The 15,009-nt window shown below is 41.3% G+C and overlaps 1 protein-coding gene across 1 annotated transcript in view; it reads left to right on the forward strand.

The window, feature by feature from the left end:
- The first annotated feature begins 1,251 nt into the window (after positions 1-1,251).
- GPC6 (glypican 6) overlaps positions 1,252-15,009 on the forward strand; it is a 710,559-nt gene continuing 696,801 nt past the window's right edge. The window contains exon 1 of the mRNA XM_031045196.2: positions 1,252-1,581. Within this exon, the coding sequence (XP_030901056.2) occupies positions 1,392-1,581 (190 nt within the window). The 5' untranslated portion in view covers positions 1,252-1,391. The remainder of the gene's footprint in view (positions 1,582-15,009) is intronic.

Raw genomic sequence — 15,009 nt, forward strand, 5'->3', positions numbered from 1 at the left:
TAAATGCATCTTCATGCATTCAAATTATATTGTCCTATGGCTTCTCACTGATAAGAGAGTCTCCAAGTTGATGATGGTCTTTTATGTCTTCTGCTGGCCTTCTCCACTTCATCCTGGGCCTGACATCTCTCTGTATTTTTTTGACAAAATACCACAGCTCTCTATAGGCCTCATAAAAAGCACTGCAATCAAGCCTTTGAAGCTGTAACTTTGCATTTTACTATCAAATACTGAAGAACAGAGTGTTTTTCTCTCTCTCTAAGTGGAGACTGAATTCACCTTGCAGGAATTTTCTCCGGTTCCCCCATTGTTTTTTCGCAGATGCTCATTTGTGCTAGGGAATGTATGGTTTTGTCCCTTGCTCTTCTCTCCTAAGGAGGCACAAGTTAGCTGGGTCAAAGACTTCCCTTCTTGTTTCCTCCTCATTCTTCTCTGTGTGATGCACAGAAACATCCTTCCTTTTCTCTCTTTTAGGCAATGGACTCATCCTCATTCCAGCTTTTCAGTTCGGGTATTTAGGTGTGCAACATAATAACTAATGGGGGGAGAGGGAGGGAAGTGTCTACAAGTGCCACTCCAATCCTGGCATCACAGAGCAATACCGAGGAAGAGTGCCTTTTTTTTTTGACTTCTCGCTAGCAGGCGATCTGTAATTTTTGGGCTAGAAACGGCTGGATTCCTGATGCGGAGGAAGTTTTCGGGGCTGTGGGTGCTTTTCCTTCCTTCATCCAGCAAACAGCGATCCACGCCAGGTTTTGCTTTCTGCTCCCGTATTTCGGCGATGCAATGTGTAGCACGTTTCTGTGTGTGTGTGTGCGTGTATGTGTGTGTCCGTGTGCGGCTCGCGGTGGCTGTCTCCAGGATTTCTTCCTGCCTGGCTCAGGAGGCTGCTCCAGGGCTGCGCGGAGCAGAGGTTTCCCCGGATCCCGTAAATACAGGCACACGCACCCAGTGCAGCACACGCACACGCACACACTCACAGAGGCACGCACAGAGCCGCTGTCCAGTCCATCCCCACGCCGGCTGCTTTCCCCACCACCTCCAGCCTCGCAGAGGCAGCCGGCACAGCTCCGCGGCGGATCGAGGGACTCCGCTCGCAGCAACGCGCCCGCGGGTTCAATCCTCAGCCTACGGCCAGATTTTCACCCCCCTTTTTCTTCTTTTTCCTATTTTTGCGTTTGGAGAAGGACCCGGGGGGGGAACGACACGACGAGGCTGCCGCTCTCCTTCCCCCGCCTTGCGCGCCTGTGTGTGGGTGCGCGCCCATCTGCCCCCCGCCTCTCAAAAGTTTGCCTCGGCTGCCAGGGGACTCCCGGGCCGCCTTCTCCGCAGCCAGGGGGCGCGGCGGTGGCGCGGGACTTGCGCGCTGCGCGGGACTTGCGCGCCGCGCCATGCCGGCGGCGCAGGGGGTTGCGCGGCGCTGCGCCCTGGCGGGGCTGCTGCTGTCGCTGCTGCTGCTGCCGCCGCTGCCGGCCGCGGGCGCGGGTGCCGAGAGCAAGGCGCGGAGCTGCGGCGAGGTGCGGCAGGCGTACAGCGCTAAGGGCTTCAGCCTGGCCAGCGTGCCCTACCAGGAGATCGCAGGTAAGGGTCCGGGCGGAGCGGGGCTGGGGGGAAGCACCCCCTGCGGAAGCGGGGCCGTGAATTGCTGCTTTGTTTGCGCGGCGCGGAGCGGCTTGCCCTAGTGGCACTCGGGGGCTTCCCGGTAGGACGTGTGTCTGTGCAAGTAAATGAGTAACTAAAGTCTAACGGGGGTGAAAAAATGAGATAAACTAAAGGGGGGTCGGCGGCGAGCCGCGGTTCTTTTCGCCGGCAGAAACTTCTTCAGAGTTGCAGCCGGGCTGCGAGAGGCAGCGAGCGGTTCCGCAGCGGCTGCTGCCGCCGTGTGAGGGGAATAACTTTGCCCTCTGCTAGCAGGGACAGGGCGTGAGGGAGGCGGCAGCGGCGGCGGCGGCGGCGGGGTTGGTGGGTGAAGGCAGCGCAGCTTCTCGGACTCACCTCGGCCCGGGGGAGCGGCGTGCCCCTCCGAGGGCCAGCCCGGCCGCGCACCCCCGGGCTCGGCAGCTCGTCCCTTGGGGGCGCAGGCGGGCGCCTCCGCGGCGGCCCGACCGAGCGGAGGCATCGGCTGCTGGGGAAAGGCACCCACGCACACATACACCCCCCCCGCCTTCGCCCGAGACCCCAGGCAGCCTTTTACTTAGCTCTTCCTTCTGCTGAAACATGCCTACAACAGGTTATATCTCAATCTGCCTACGAAGCTGAGGGGGTTGTGGGTTTTTTTTGTTGTAATTTTATTTTCCTGCTTTTCCTCACAACTCTCGCATCTCTGGGACTGAATGACTAAAAAGATGTCCGGGGTAGATAACCCTATAGCAGTCGGAGAGCACGGCAAAAAGAGAGAAATTATATGGGAAGGCATGAGCTTGGGCTGCTTGAATCAGACTGCTTGAGCCCTTGAGAAAGATTTCCGCTTTGCTGCTGGCACTTGCTGTTAGGTTTTGCTGTTTATAAGAGTGAATTAGATGGCCCTTGGTTTGCTTGCTTCCTTTTTAAGGCTGGAAGCAGTAAATTTATCTTCCTTGAGGTGAAATAAAGCCACAGTTACTCACTGTGCAGTGTTTAGCACTTTACATGAGGAGTGATAAATGTGGAAAATCTCTGGACAGCGAGGATGTATTTCACAAAACCATGGGAAAGCTTGTTCCTCGTTGCCAATGCAGAACAGATTAGATCTCTGCGTAGCCACCTTAGGCCCCTCAAACACATGGGTCTGACCTACTGATGAGGTTTAGGGCAAGGCAGGAGAGTAAAGGGCCTATGTGTGTAAGTAACTATTCCACAGACACCTTTGTGCCTATAGCTGACCGATTTTACTGTGGTCTTTTTAAAGATTTCTTTCCAGGTTTCCTGTCAGTTCCATTAAATCATGAAATCTCTCCTGTCAGCCACAGAGCCTTTGAATATGCAATAATGCTTTCCCTTCTCTCACTGTTACTCCGTCGGCTTTGAAATAGGATGGTAGTATATGCTCTGTCCCATTTATATAAAAAAATAAATTATAATTTCCAGTGGATTCCAGACTTCCAGTAACTTCGGGTAAACACTTGTTGCTTTCAGCTTATGGAGAAGTTTTACTGTCTTATTTATTTCTGAATGTACAGTACAAAGTCACCATGAAGTTTTTAAGTAAACACAGCATATGTGAGTTTCTGTTAATGTGTATCAGTACAGGAAGACTTAGGGTACTTAAATATTTAGTAGTAAGTAGTTCAATCCCAAATTACTCCTCAGTTTCCTGCTAAACTTTGTAAGTCATAAATACTTTTATGGTTAAATACGTGATTTATGCAGGTATGAGTTATTTTTTCAGAGCTTCCTATTACAAGTTGTTTTCCTTGTGGTTTATCTGCCTCGTTGCTAGTTGGGGTTATCAACTTCTGAGCTGTTCTGTGTGTTTTGTAGTGCGCTGTTCGTGTACGGTGCTGAGAGCTTGTGCAATAACTGTGCAGCATCTGCTCTTGTTAATGTGAAAGCTCTGTGTTTGAAAGCTGGTGCAATGTTGGAAGTTTAATTAAAGCAATCAGTGTACAGGTTTCAGAATCTGTATATATTTTTTTTTCATTCGTCTTTTTCCTCCATACTGACTTGGTTAAGGAAGCAATTTGTTACTGTTGTGAAAGAAGTGTATTCTGTCAAATACCTCATGTTTTAAGGACTTCAAAGAACTTTAACTACAGTCATATTTCTGAACAAACCCTGTGTTTTCAAAACATTTTGCATCAATGGCTTGATAATATGATGGAGAACAGTAATATGCAGTATGTTTTATGTGTTTTACTTTAACGGTAGTTGTATGTTTTCATTTATTATTTGTTTAAAAGCTGCTTTATAGCTAGGACTGCTGAAAGTTGGTGAACTGCAGAGGTAGTGTGTATATGCTGATGGAAAGTGTTGAAGAATCTGTTTAAAATGGAGAGGCTGTGGACACAGAGATAGCCCTCTGTTGAATGGAGCTGCAAAGGCAGGCTTGTTAGGTAGATAACTTTAGTAGAATTATTTATACTGGCACTCACGTTTGAATGGAGAAGGTAGAAATTACAAAGTCAAAAAGCTGACAGTTTTTGCTCTGTAAGGCAAGGTTTTCCTGCAATATTCTGTTGCGCATGAAATGTGTTGAAGTTGGTAATAATGCGATTGGTTATCTGCTATGCTTTTACAACAGTGCTAAATTGCTCCATGCAATTTGCACAGTACTTATTTGTAATCGACCTGCTGCATCTGATGTCTTGTCTGATCACTAAATTCTGGTGCTGTGAGAGCGTTTCAAGTTGGTTGCCAAAGTAAGTCCTCAATAGAGAAACTTCGGCTGGGAGTAGGGGAGGAAGAAAATTTGAAGTGTACTTAATATGCTGCCATAGGCTTGTTTCTGTGCGTCACCCAGGTGCAGGGTGGGTAGCATCAGCTTGTGGTATGTGCTGCACTATCCTTGTCAAACCTGCCCTCTCATACAGCTGCTGTGGAGGATATGGCATGTGAAGAAGAGTTGAACTGTCAGACTCACGCTGCTGTGACCCAACATTCACGAGCACTGAGTGGAGCTCCTGAGGACTCGCAGGAAATGTTTTCCTGTAGGAAAATCTGTCTCTTGAAAGTCAGTACAAAAGAGGAAAATCACAGCACATACCTATTAGCAATAGGTAAAAGGTTTAATTGCAGCCACAGTTTCAGTAACTTGCAGCATCTTAGGGGAAACCATGAAGGTGAAACATGAAAGTTAAAGGTGGAATGTGTCTTTGCCTCAAAGTTTTGTGAATGAAGGTGAATGTATGATGGTTTAAAAGTAATAGATGTGCCTGATTGGTGCCTTTCCACTTCCAGTTGATCTAGAGATTTTGAAAGGAGAAGTATATTTTGTTCTGTTTCTTTTTGGGGGGCGTATATATATATATATATGTATATATATATATATATATATTTACTAAATGCTGAAAAGTAATGTGTATAAAGAAGGACTAAAAGTGTGCTGGTAAAGCGTCCAGCTGTAAAGATGTTGAATTCCAAATGCTGCTTAAGAAGTTGGTGAGCTTTGTTCTTCTGTGCAGGTGATGAACAAGGTGAGATTCTGGCAACACAGGGACATTGTAGTGAAAGTAGCTGAAATGAAAGCAGAAGCAAACTCTTCATTTTGAAGGTCAAGCAGTCACTTGAAATAGTACTTTGATGAATGGGCTTCATACTGGCATAATACAGAGGTGCTGACTGAAGAAAGCTAGCATGCATAACACAGTTGCTTGTAGCTCTAAAGTGGTAATAATAATAATCAAAATAAACTCAGCAGTCACTTACACAGTTGAGCTATTAGTCCGTGTCAGATGTTCCCAAGATACTCTTTCTGAATGTTTTGCTTTCCTATAAGTAGCTCTAAAATGTAGTGATAGATTGACAGGAGAGCAGCGGAAAAGCCTCCTGACCGAGTTTGTGTGAAAGCGTGTGTTAATTAATGCCTTTTTTTACTGTTTCTCTACTGCTGCCACTGAGAGTTGTGCAAAGAAAGTGCCTGTAGACCAGGAGGCAACTGGGGATTCACAGGCACGTTGTGTGGTTGTCTCATGAGTGTAAAAAAAAACAATAATAGCCTTACTGAAATCAATAATACAATCAACGCAAATTTGTGAAATCTGAATCAGCCCATTAGAGATGAATTCGCTCCTGATGTCAGTGACGACAATGAAGATGGGCATGGAATTTCACATAAACTTTGTACTTGTTTTGTTTTAGCATTATACAGTATATAGCCACATTATGTATGGCTGCTCCCAACTTCTATTTGAGATTTCAGTAACTGCAGCATCAAGAGACTCTCTGGTCACCTCCCCATATGGTGTCCCTTATTTTCCCATTGTGAGTGTGTGGTGTATGATAATAAAACAGTGCGTGCATTTAGCTAGGAGGAAGTACAGCTTTTCGAACACCCCGCTGTGCTATCGCTTTTGTACATATTTATTGGTTTGTTTGTGACTGATGCCATTAAAGGGAATACAACTTACGTATGCACTTCTAAACCTAAAGGTGCTGTTCGTAAGATCAGGGCCTTTGAGAAGAAATAACATGTTTTTAATGCTCATAAATAATTCACCTTTGATTGTGGATTTTAAATCTGAGCGTCTGGAGTTTCCCGATGTGACATTATGGTAGAGTATCTTGGAAAGAGGGACTTTAAGAAAGAAAAGGGGATGCTTTAATAATTAGTGTAGTGATGAATTTTGGTGTATTGTACTCTAATAATCTTTTTTCTTTCTGTCATCAGTGTGATTTATAATCAAAAAGCATACCTAAAGCTATAATATTTTCTGTACTTAAAAGTGCGAATGTGTTAACTGTTCTAATACTGTATTAGTGCTTATTTCATCATATGCTATTGTGAAATACTCCTGAGATTAGGCGGTGTTCAGACACCAGAGAGGTCAAGCACTATGTTAAAAGCTCAGGCCATTCTTTTTATATTACTGCAATAAAGAATATATTAAATTCATTTATATTACCACTTGGCTCTCATAAAAGGTCAGTTTCAGCTGAATGTACAGTTACTTGCAAATGGCAAATCTTATAACAAGTGATCAACAATAAAAGCTTTTCTGGGTAATTTGTCTTTAAAATTACCACCTGCCATTTCTTTTGACTGACTTGAGCATCTTGCTATATCACTCAGAGATCTGTCTTATTCCCCACGATACATGTAAGAAAACTATGCATACTAATCTTCCTTTCTGCTTAGTAAAGTAAAAATGCATAATTACATTAAAGTTTCTAGTTGAAATAACAAGCGTGGTGCTTAAAACTCCATTATGGTATCAAAGTATCAGCACTCCCATTACTAGCAAAATGAAATTACATTTTCAATGAACTATGACTGTATGTGCCCCTTCGTACCTGCTTAATGGGTGCTATCTCCCTGGGAAGGGAACCTTCATTCTGTGGTTTTGACTGTTCGTACTACCAGGCATAATTATTTCAGCAGCTTAAATATGTGTAAAAGAATTAACACTTCTCCACAAATTCCTAAGAACAGCATATAAAGGTGGTGTTTAAAGGCAGAATAGTTATTATGCTAAACAGAGAGAATACATTACAAGATGCAAAAGGAATTTAAAATGTGTTGCAGATGGCAGGAAAACATATGCCTGGTAAAATTCATAGCACTTTATTCCTCTGTATGTAAAACCAGCCTAAACCCCACTGAAACTAAGGTTTACTTTCCTCACTACTTACTGCTCCATAGATCCTTCACACATCCAAAAAACCAAGCTTCCCAAATAAGATTTTTTTTTTCTAGTTCTTGTTAGGGGAGGCTGTCACAGCGACCACCAGCTCTCTCTGATGAGCTGCTTTCGGCTATCGTGACCTTTTCCTTCCAGCCAAGTGAAACAAAGGTACTTTATTCTATTGAGCAGCTACAAACCACAGAAGACACGCAGCACTTGAAGGCAGGCACTCCTGCAGATTGCAAGGGTGACAGCAATTTGGACTCTACTGCTTATGCCCGCTGGAGCAAGTCTCCAGTGTGCAAAGCCAGGAGTTATTAATAGCTCTGGGAGGGTTTGTGTCCCACCAGTCTGCTGTAGAAATCAGGGTGCCCAGGCGGAGGCTCCATTGGGCAGAATCAGCCCAGGGATGGAGGTCCTCCAGCTGCCTGGCCTTGATTTTCAGGACGTGGGACAGGAGCCACTTTTGGTCCATCAAAAAGAAGTAGCAAGGGCTGATACTCCTAATGCAAACAGCAAATTGCTCTCTGGCTCGCCTCGCCTGCGAGGTCTGTCACCCTGCACTTCTAATGGCCTTTTAACTGCATCTCCAGCTGAGCAGCAGATGTAAAGGGTACCGAGCATCCCGAGCTGTGCTTTTTTTTCCTCCTGAAAGAAGCATTTCTGCAGACACTCGACTAACAATGGAGCCTTGGACCTGCTCACTGACCTGTTGAGTTTAAAATAGGGCAAATCTCCCAGAATAAGTGGAAGTCCTGACTGCTTTTAACAGGTGCCTTGTAGGACTGTTAAATTAAATTAGGTACACTTGCAGAATAACATGGTCATATCTGTGCATATGCATGTGTGTGTGTGCAGGGGTAAAATGATGGCTTTCACCTGGAGTGGCCTCAGAGTCACATTTAAGCACTGAAAGAGCCTGAGAAGCTGCATGTTATCAGGATAGGTATTTGCAAGCCAGGTTGAAACTTTTGTTTAATGGGTCCCTTCTGAAAAACACACATAAATGCAAACATACATACAGTAAAAAAAAAACCTGTGCAGGGCTCAGTTCATATATATCAGAAAGATCAAGGGCTAAGTCAGTTATGCTAATCCTACTGTTTGGGGAGTCCTGTTAGTTCAAGCCTGATGCTTGACTAAAGAGTAGGAAATACAACCTAGGTCCTCTGTTGCCAGAAACAAATTCTTTGTCGGTCTCTGTAGCTGTAACTCTTGGATATCTATGATAGAGATGAGTGTGTTGAGTTTCTAACATACTAGAGGCTATGGGGACACCCATCTGGCTTTTTTTGTGAGTTTGGCTTGGAGGGAAGTCAATGCATGGGATGAGTTTTTTGAACTTCTGGGTGTGAGGATATAAGTGGACATTGCTGTCGTTGTGAAACCTGTGGAAGAAAGATGCAGCAAAATGTAGTCTGTGAATGCCTTACTATAGTTCTCATGTCATATGTTTGCACTTTGCTTTAGAGTTACAGTATCCCTTATGACCTTGGAGTTTAACTTTGGGAGTCTATAAGCAAGAAACTAAAAAGGTTTTCTTAAATGGTATTATTTTTTTAGGAAGTGAAGCATAATATTAGGGAAAAGATCTTTATGCCCAGTTATCCTACCAAAAGTCTGATGGTGCCGATTCATGGTCATGGCCAGGGAGGCTCCTGTCAGGTTCTGTGTATTTTTCCTGTAGGCTCTTTTCAGTTCAGGATTCAGTTTCCTGTCTTCAGGAAATGTTTGTGTTTGAGCTGTTCTTGTCTAAATTTCATTTTCCTAGTGATATCAATCAAGTAGTGTAGGTAAATATTTTGGATAAAGTGTTGGTATGTATGGTTTCAGCATTTGAATCTGGAACCATCATTTCTCTTGCTCAGTAGATGCCACACTGATCTCTGTTCTGGTTTTGGGCAGTCTTGTGAAGGTATCAAAATGTGACTTTGGAGTCCGAATACACAGCTCTAAATAGAGGTAGTGAGCCTAGCAAAAGTGTGACTTGGAGAACCAGGGAGAGAATATAGGGCAGGATGAATTGTCGAAGAAGGGACTGTTACTGGAGGGTGCATGAAGCATGAATGGGAGCACTTCTTTATCTCATTGCTTGAGTCACTTTGCATTTATTGTGTTAATTGTTCTCCCAGAGCAGAATTAAAGATCTGGGAGAAGGGAAAAGAAACCAAAGGGGAATTGCATTCATGCTTTCATGCAAGGATTTGTATGAGTAGGATGGAAAGAAGGAGGAAGGGAGCAGAAGTGCTCTGTTTTTTTTCCTAGATGTCTTATAATTATCATGAAACTGCAAGAGGACTGTCTATCTTCTCTCATGTGGCAGTAGTAAAGTACTCTTATGGTATAATAGAGAAGATACTACCAGCAGCTGAACATTCTTGGCTATTACTCCCACTTTTGTATTTGACTTTCTAACTGCATCACCACAATTTGACAAACCATACTAGCAAAAGTCATCTGTCTTCCAGAACTGGAGGAGCTGAACATCTGCCTGAGATGTGGGATCACACTGAGGATGCTTCACTACCTTAGGAAAATTCTCTGCTTGTTACTATGTCAATGTATTGTAGTTAATGTGGTCATATTAGTAAGTGTCTGCTGATTTTATGGCACCTTGAAATTTGGGGGCTTATGAGGCAAATTGATCAGATTATCAGACTGCAGGTTTTTATATTGCTATTTATTGTTTTCATGTTTTAAATCTACACCTGAGGGTCCCCATTCCCAACTATATGTACCTTTGACATATAAAATAAAACTGTGCGTATAATAGTGCTGAAATACAAACTGTTAAAAGCAGTGTCAGGATGCTGCTATTCCTGTCATAAGTATCCAGTCATCAGTCAGCAGAGTCCAGAAGCTGTTGCATGATTTTTAAATGTATGTTAATTTTTGAGTACCCTAATTTTTAAATGTGTGCTAGTCCCTAAGAAACTTAAACAGTTCAGTGTCAGATCAAAGGCAAGGGATGGTGAACACTCAGTGTCCAGTGACTAAACTTGATGTGTTTTGCATCTTTTATACTGATGTAATGTTTCACAGAGGAAGGAGCTGTACGTACAAACAGTGTCTGTGTCTTATTTGTGCAGAACTGATTTACAGCCTAAGCACATAATGCAAATACTATTTATTTGAAACTAGCTTTTGGCTTTACAACTTTTAACATACAAGATAATGGTATGTGTAAACAATTTAGATTCCTTTTATAAAAATAGCTATAATATCATATTGTGTGTCAGCATTATCTGAGAACTATGGAAAATACCTATTGAACAGTTTCTGACTCAGACACGTGCTCTTTAACCAGTTAGAATCATTGCAATTTACGGTATTGATTCTTGTCCAGTCCAAACTTTATGTATCATGCATGTTTCAAAAATGTAAGATGCCAAAGCTGACCCACAGTAAAACCTTCCTTAACAAAATCATCTCTTATATTTTTTGAGGTAGACTATGCTGTGTTAGCAGTCCAGCTGCAAAAGAGAAAAAAAAAAAGCAGGGAAGACAGATCATGCTAATCAAAATGGCAAAATGGGTTTTGTTGGCTCAATGGAGATTTAGGTGTTTCTGAGCAGAAAATAAAAATCTAATTAAAAAACAAAAGGTATTTAAAAGAATGGTGCAGGGGAGGTTTATTATTGAATTTGGTGTAAAGCCAGGAGCAATATTCCTTGACCGCTGCTGTTCCAAGATGGTCTGTCGTGCTGACTATGGGCTAGCAATGAGCAGTGTTAATTGAATACCTGGAACATAACTAAAATGCATTGATTAAATGCAAACACCTGTCTTTGCAATGTAGCATGGCCGATGAAGTGAAAGGACTCACAGAAATGGCTTCCTGAAATTGAACACTGAAACAGTGATTAGCTTGTTCTTAAAGCTGATCTTCAGAAGTCCTGTACCTTTATTTGAATAAGAACTTCAAAGCTGCTTTCTTCTTTAATTACTAAGACAGCATACTAAAAGCCGTCTATGAATTGACTGTAATCAGATTGGTTGTGGGGTAAATGAACATTTCTACTACTAGTCTTCTGAGCTAAAGACCCCCAAACCTGATTTCTGTGTATCTATCTCCATTGGATGCAGCTGATGGCAGAATTTGATTGAGAATTAATTGTGGGTATTCTTACACAAGTAATCAAAGCAGTAAATGATTCAAGTAAATTTAGTAAATTCAAAATTGCAATGTAATTGTGTAAAGCATTGAAGCAGTGCAAAGAAGGGACAGTCCTGTCTGCACAGAGCTTACATTTTATATTTATGCCTGTATTTCTGTTATAGTTATGCACATACCATTTAAATCTCTTTCTATTACATAAACAACAAATGTAGTAGAAATAGATATGTGGCCTAATTTTTAAAATTTTCCATTTAAAAGACACCAGCTTTATATCCTACTGAGATTGCCACAGTAATTGATGAATACTTTGTGGAAGTATCTTTGTACCTTGTTAATTTGTATTTTAAAGTCTTGAGTTTTCTTTTTAAGCAGCTCCAGCTGGACACTGTAAATCATTGTCTAGAGCACAGTCTATACTCCATATAGAAACTGGCCAAACCACAAATTCTTTGCACCTTGTATACCAAAATCTGGTTATTGTCAAAACTTAAACACGTAACTAGAGACCATTGCTCAAGTGATGAATATCTGATGGATAAATTTAAATTGCTCTTCTCTCAAGGTCTGCCCAAGTAACAATGCTTTCTCTTAAACTGTGAAGAATGCACTGAAGTATTGTGTCCACTGTGTAGACATATGTACCCAACAGCTCTTTTTATTCAAAAAGTCTGCTGAAATCATATTATACATCTGACAGTTGGTTTTTTTTTCATTAAAAAAAAACAAAACAACACTGTGGAAAACTTTTGCATTATAAGTGAGGTCCAATTTTCTTTTTAATATTTGCATTGTTTTCCGTTCATTTTTAGTTTTTACTTCTTTGAATATTCTAGAATAATTTCAGTTTTTCTGGTGACAAGATGGTCATTGCTATTACTTCGTGCCTGCTGGATCTCACAAAGTAAACCTGCTTTTGACATAAGAGGAAACTACAGAATTTCTCTGTCATTTTTGCCTGAAAAACCAGCAAAAGTCAAATTAAAGATGAAGAAAATTCTGCAGTTAAGAGGAGATTCATCCAGATATTAGTCTTTAATGTTGAACAAATCTGATGCAACTCCATAAATTTCTTTTGGGCTGAAGAATCACACGTGTAACTTTGCTACTGATTTATGTAGTTTTAGGTTATTTTTTATGGTCTTTTCAACATCATTATTACAGTTATTGTACATCACAGACAATAAACCTTTCTAGAAAGACTAATGGAGTTGGCAAATTAGGATCATCATCATTTTAATGGCTGACACACAAATGCTTATCTTTTTGTTCCATTCTGTGGTTTGCCTGATACTGGGAGCTGATTAAACTGTGGCATGCAGTGACTGTTCAGACGAGTCAGAAGCACTGAAGTATCAGAATAAAGCTTCTCCAAATGGTACCTGGAGCTTCTGTAAGCTTGTATCAAATCAATATAGATATACAGAAGTACAAACTCAATTAGTTTGAGTTGGCAAATATGAGACTAGTTATTTATAATTTTCCACAGTAAGCATTTTGGGAAAATTATAGTAATAGCTAGCAGACATATTTTCTGATCAACAGCTATTTGTATTTTTGACATTCTCATATGAAAGGCAAATTTGTAAATGTTACTGATATTTATTTCACAAATACTTGTCTCATTTTTATTTCACCCTGCTGTGATCTGCAAGTGCTAATCATGTGGACCCCTTTGGAGCAAAAGTACTTACTAACTTGTGTTAGCTATAGCAGGAACTCAATATACAAACAAATTTTTGTTGAAAACATATTTTGATTGTTCTGATTTTACAAGAGAGCTGCATGCTTGCCTTTCAGCAGTGAGGTGCTAATTTACAAAGACAAGTTAAGGAATACATTCTGAATGTCTTCTCAGTTGCTTATGGGGAGGTCCTCTTCTTCTTTTTCATTCTAAATCATTCTTTTCTGTTCTGCCCCAAATATTTCTTGTTTATGCTACATAGACACATACATACCTCTGCATTTCAAAAGAAGAAGAAATAACAGATAATTTTTTAACGTTGCTTGTGTTTGCTGGAATATTTATTGCTTCCATAAAGAGTTAGGGCATCACTGTATTTACTGATACAGCCCCTTATTTTTAGGCAGCTTCCTACCTTGTAGGATAAAGTTTTCATAAAGGTGTTTAAATAAGACTACAGGATATGATGATGCACAAGGAGAGTTAGTCAGAACTGAGTGATCAGCCAGTGAGTCTAACATAGGAGGAAAATCCTGTGAGTGATGCTGATGAGTGAGATAGTTGAGTCCCCACTCCTCACCTTTTGGGAGAGCATCTTCAAGGCCCTTTTTGAAGAGAATCATGCAATCTTTCCTTCTGAAGTGATCTCACCGTGTATAAATAATACCACATTCACTAAGCCAGGGAAGGTGCTTGGTTTCCTGCCTGTTTGTCAGCACATTGGGGGACACTGTTCTGAAAGACCTGCAATATTCTCTCCGGCTGGAGTCCAACAAATGCATATATGTGTAAGGCTGAAAGCAGCATCCCAGATATGCAATTCTTCTGTAAGGTGAGGGCAGGCTCTACTCTGCTAGATAGCTTCTTCATTCTGTTTCTGGCCAAGAAATAATTATTGCACACAAAGCAAAAAATATTGTAATAGAGAAGATTGAGAGCAAGCTGTCAAAATTATTTTTTTTTGCCCTACCTATAGTAAATCTATTTAAACATAAAGTACCTTTGAAGTAGACCGGTATTGCTATTTGATCTTGAAGCTTTTCTTAATAAAAAACTTAATCAATTTGAAAATTGGGCTGCAAAGAAGTTGTTTTTCCCTTATTTTTCTCTCTTGAGGAATATTTGAATAATTTTTTTTCTGTACTGATAACGTTATTTAAATTATTAATAATCAAATACTAGATTGCAAGCAGTCAGCAATAATCGAAAAGATGTTTGGCAAATGCTTTGGTTTATGGCATAATCTGCTAAGGCATTTGATGAGAAACTTACTACCTGAGCCATTGTATCCTGAATTAGACAAAGTGCCATGAATTGCGGTTCCTTTCACCTTGTTACGATTTCTCAGTAATGATAGAAGACCTTTTTTCTTTAAGTACTCTAGGGGGACAAACCACAGTGAAAACCAGCATCTGCACCTTGAAATATGAGGTTCTGTAGGTGTCAGTTGGCTTGTGGATTCCCACAAAAGGCAACCCAACCACTTTTGAGATACCAGTTTTGCTCCCAACCTCAGAAGGTGTGTATTGCCTGCTCCCACTGGCCAGGATCCTCAAAAAGGAATGCCGAGTTGTCATAAGTAATATTTTCTGCACAGAAATATTTCCTGTTTTCTGAAAGAGTGACCCTTTTTTTTTCCTTAAATGTATGCACAAAACGGCATTCTTGGAAGTTGCTTTTATTTTCCTGTTATTGGGAGGGGATGGTGGTGCAGAGCGATTCCTCACAGACCCCTGCTAAAGGGTTAAACACTTTGCATCCTATAAATATGTTTTTTTTTTTTAAAAGAATAATGCTGTAAACAAACAAAAAATACTCCATGGAGACTCAGCAGCAGAAATCTTTGTGTTCTCTGCTGAAGATGAAGCTATTCACCTTCTAAGGTGTTCCACTAAGGTTAAGGTGGAAGAGAGAGGTCTTGAACATCCCATGGGTTCTATCTGTTTTCA

This window comes from Melopsittacus undulatus, chromosome 2 (genome assembly GCF_012275295.1).
Source record: "Melopsittacus undulatus isolate bMelUnd1 chromosome 2, bMelUnd1.mat.Z, whole genome shotgun sequence".
In the NCBI taxonomy this organism is placed as follows: Eukaryota; Metazoa; Chordata; class Aves; order Psittaciformes; family Psittaculidae; genus Melopsittacus; species Melopsittacus undulatus.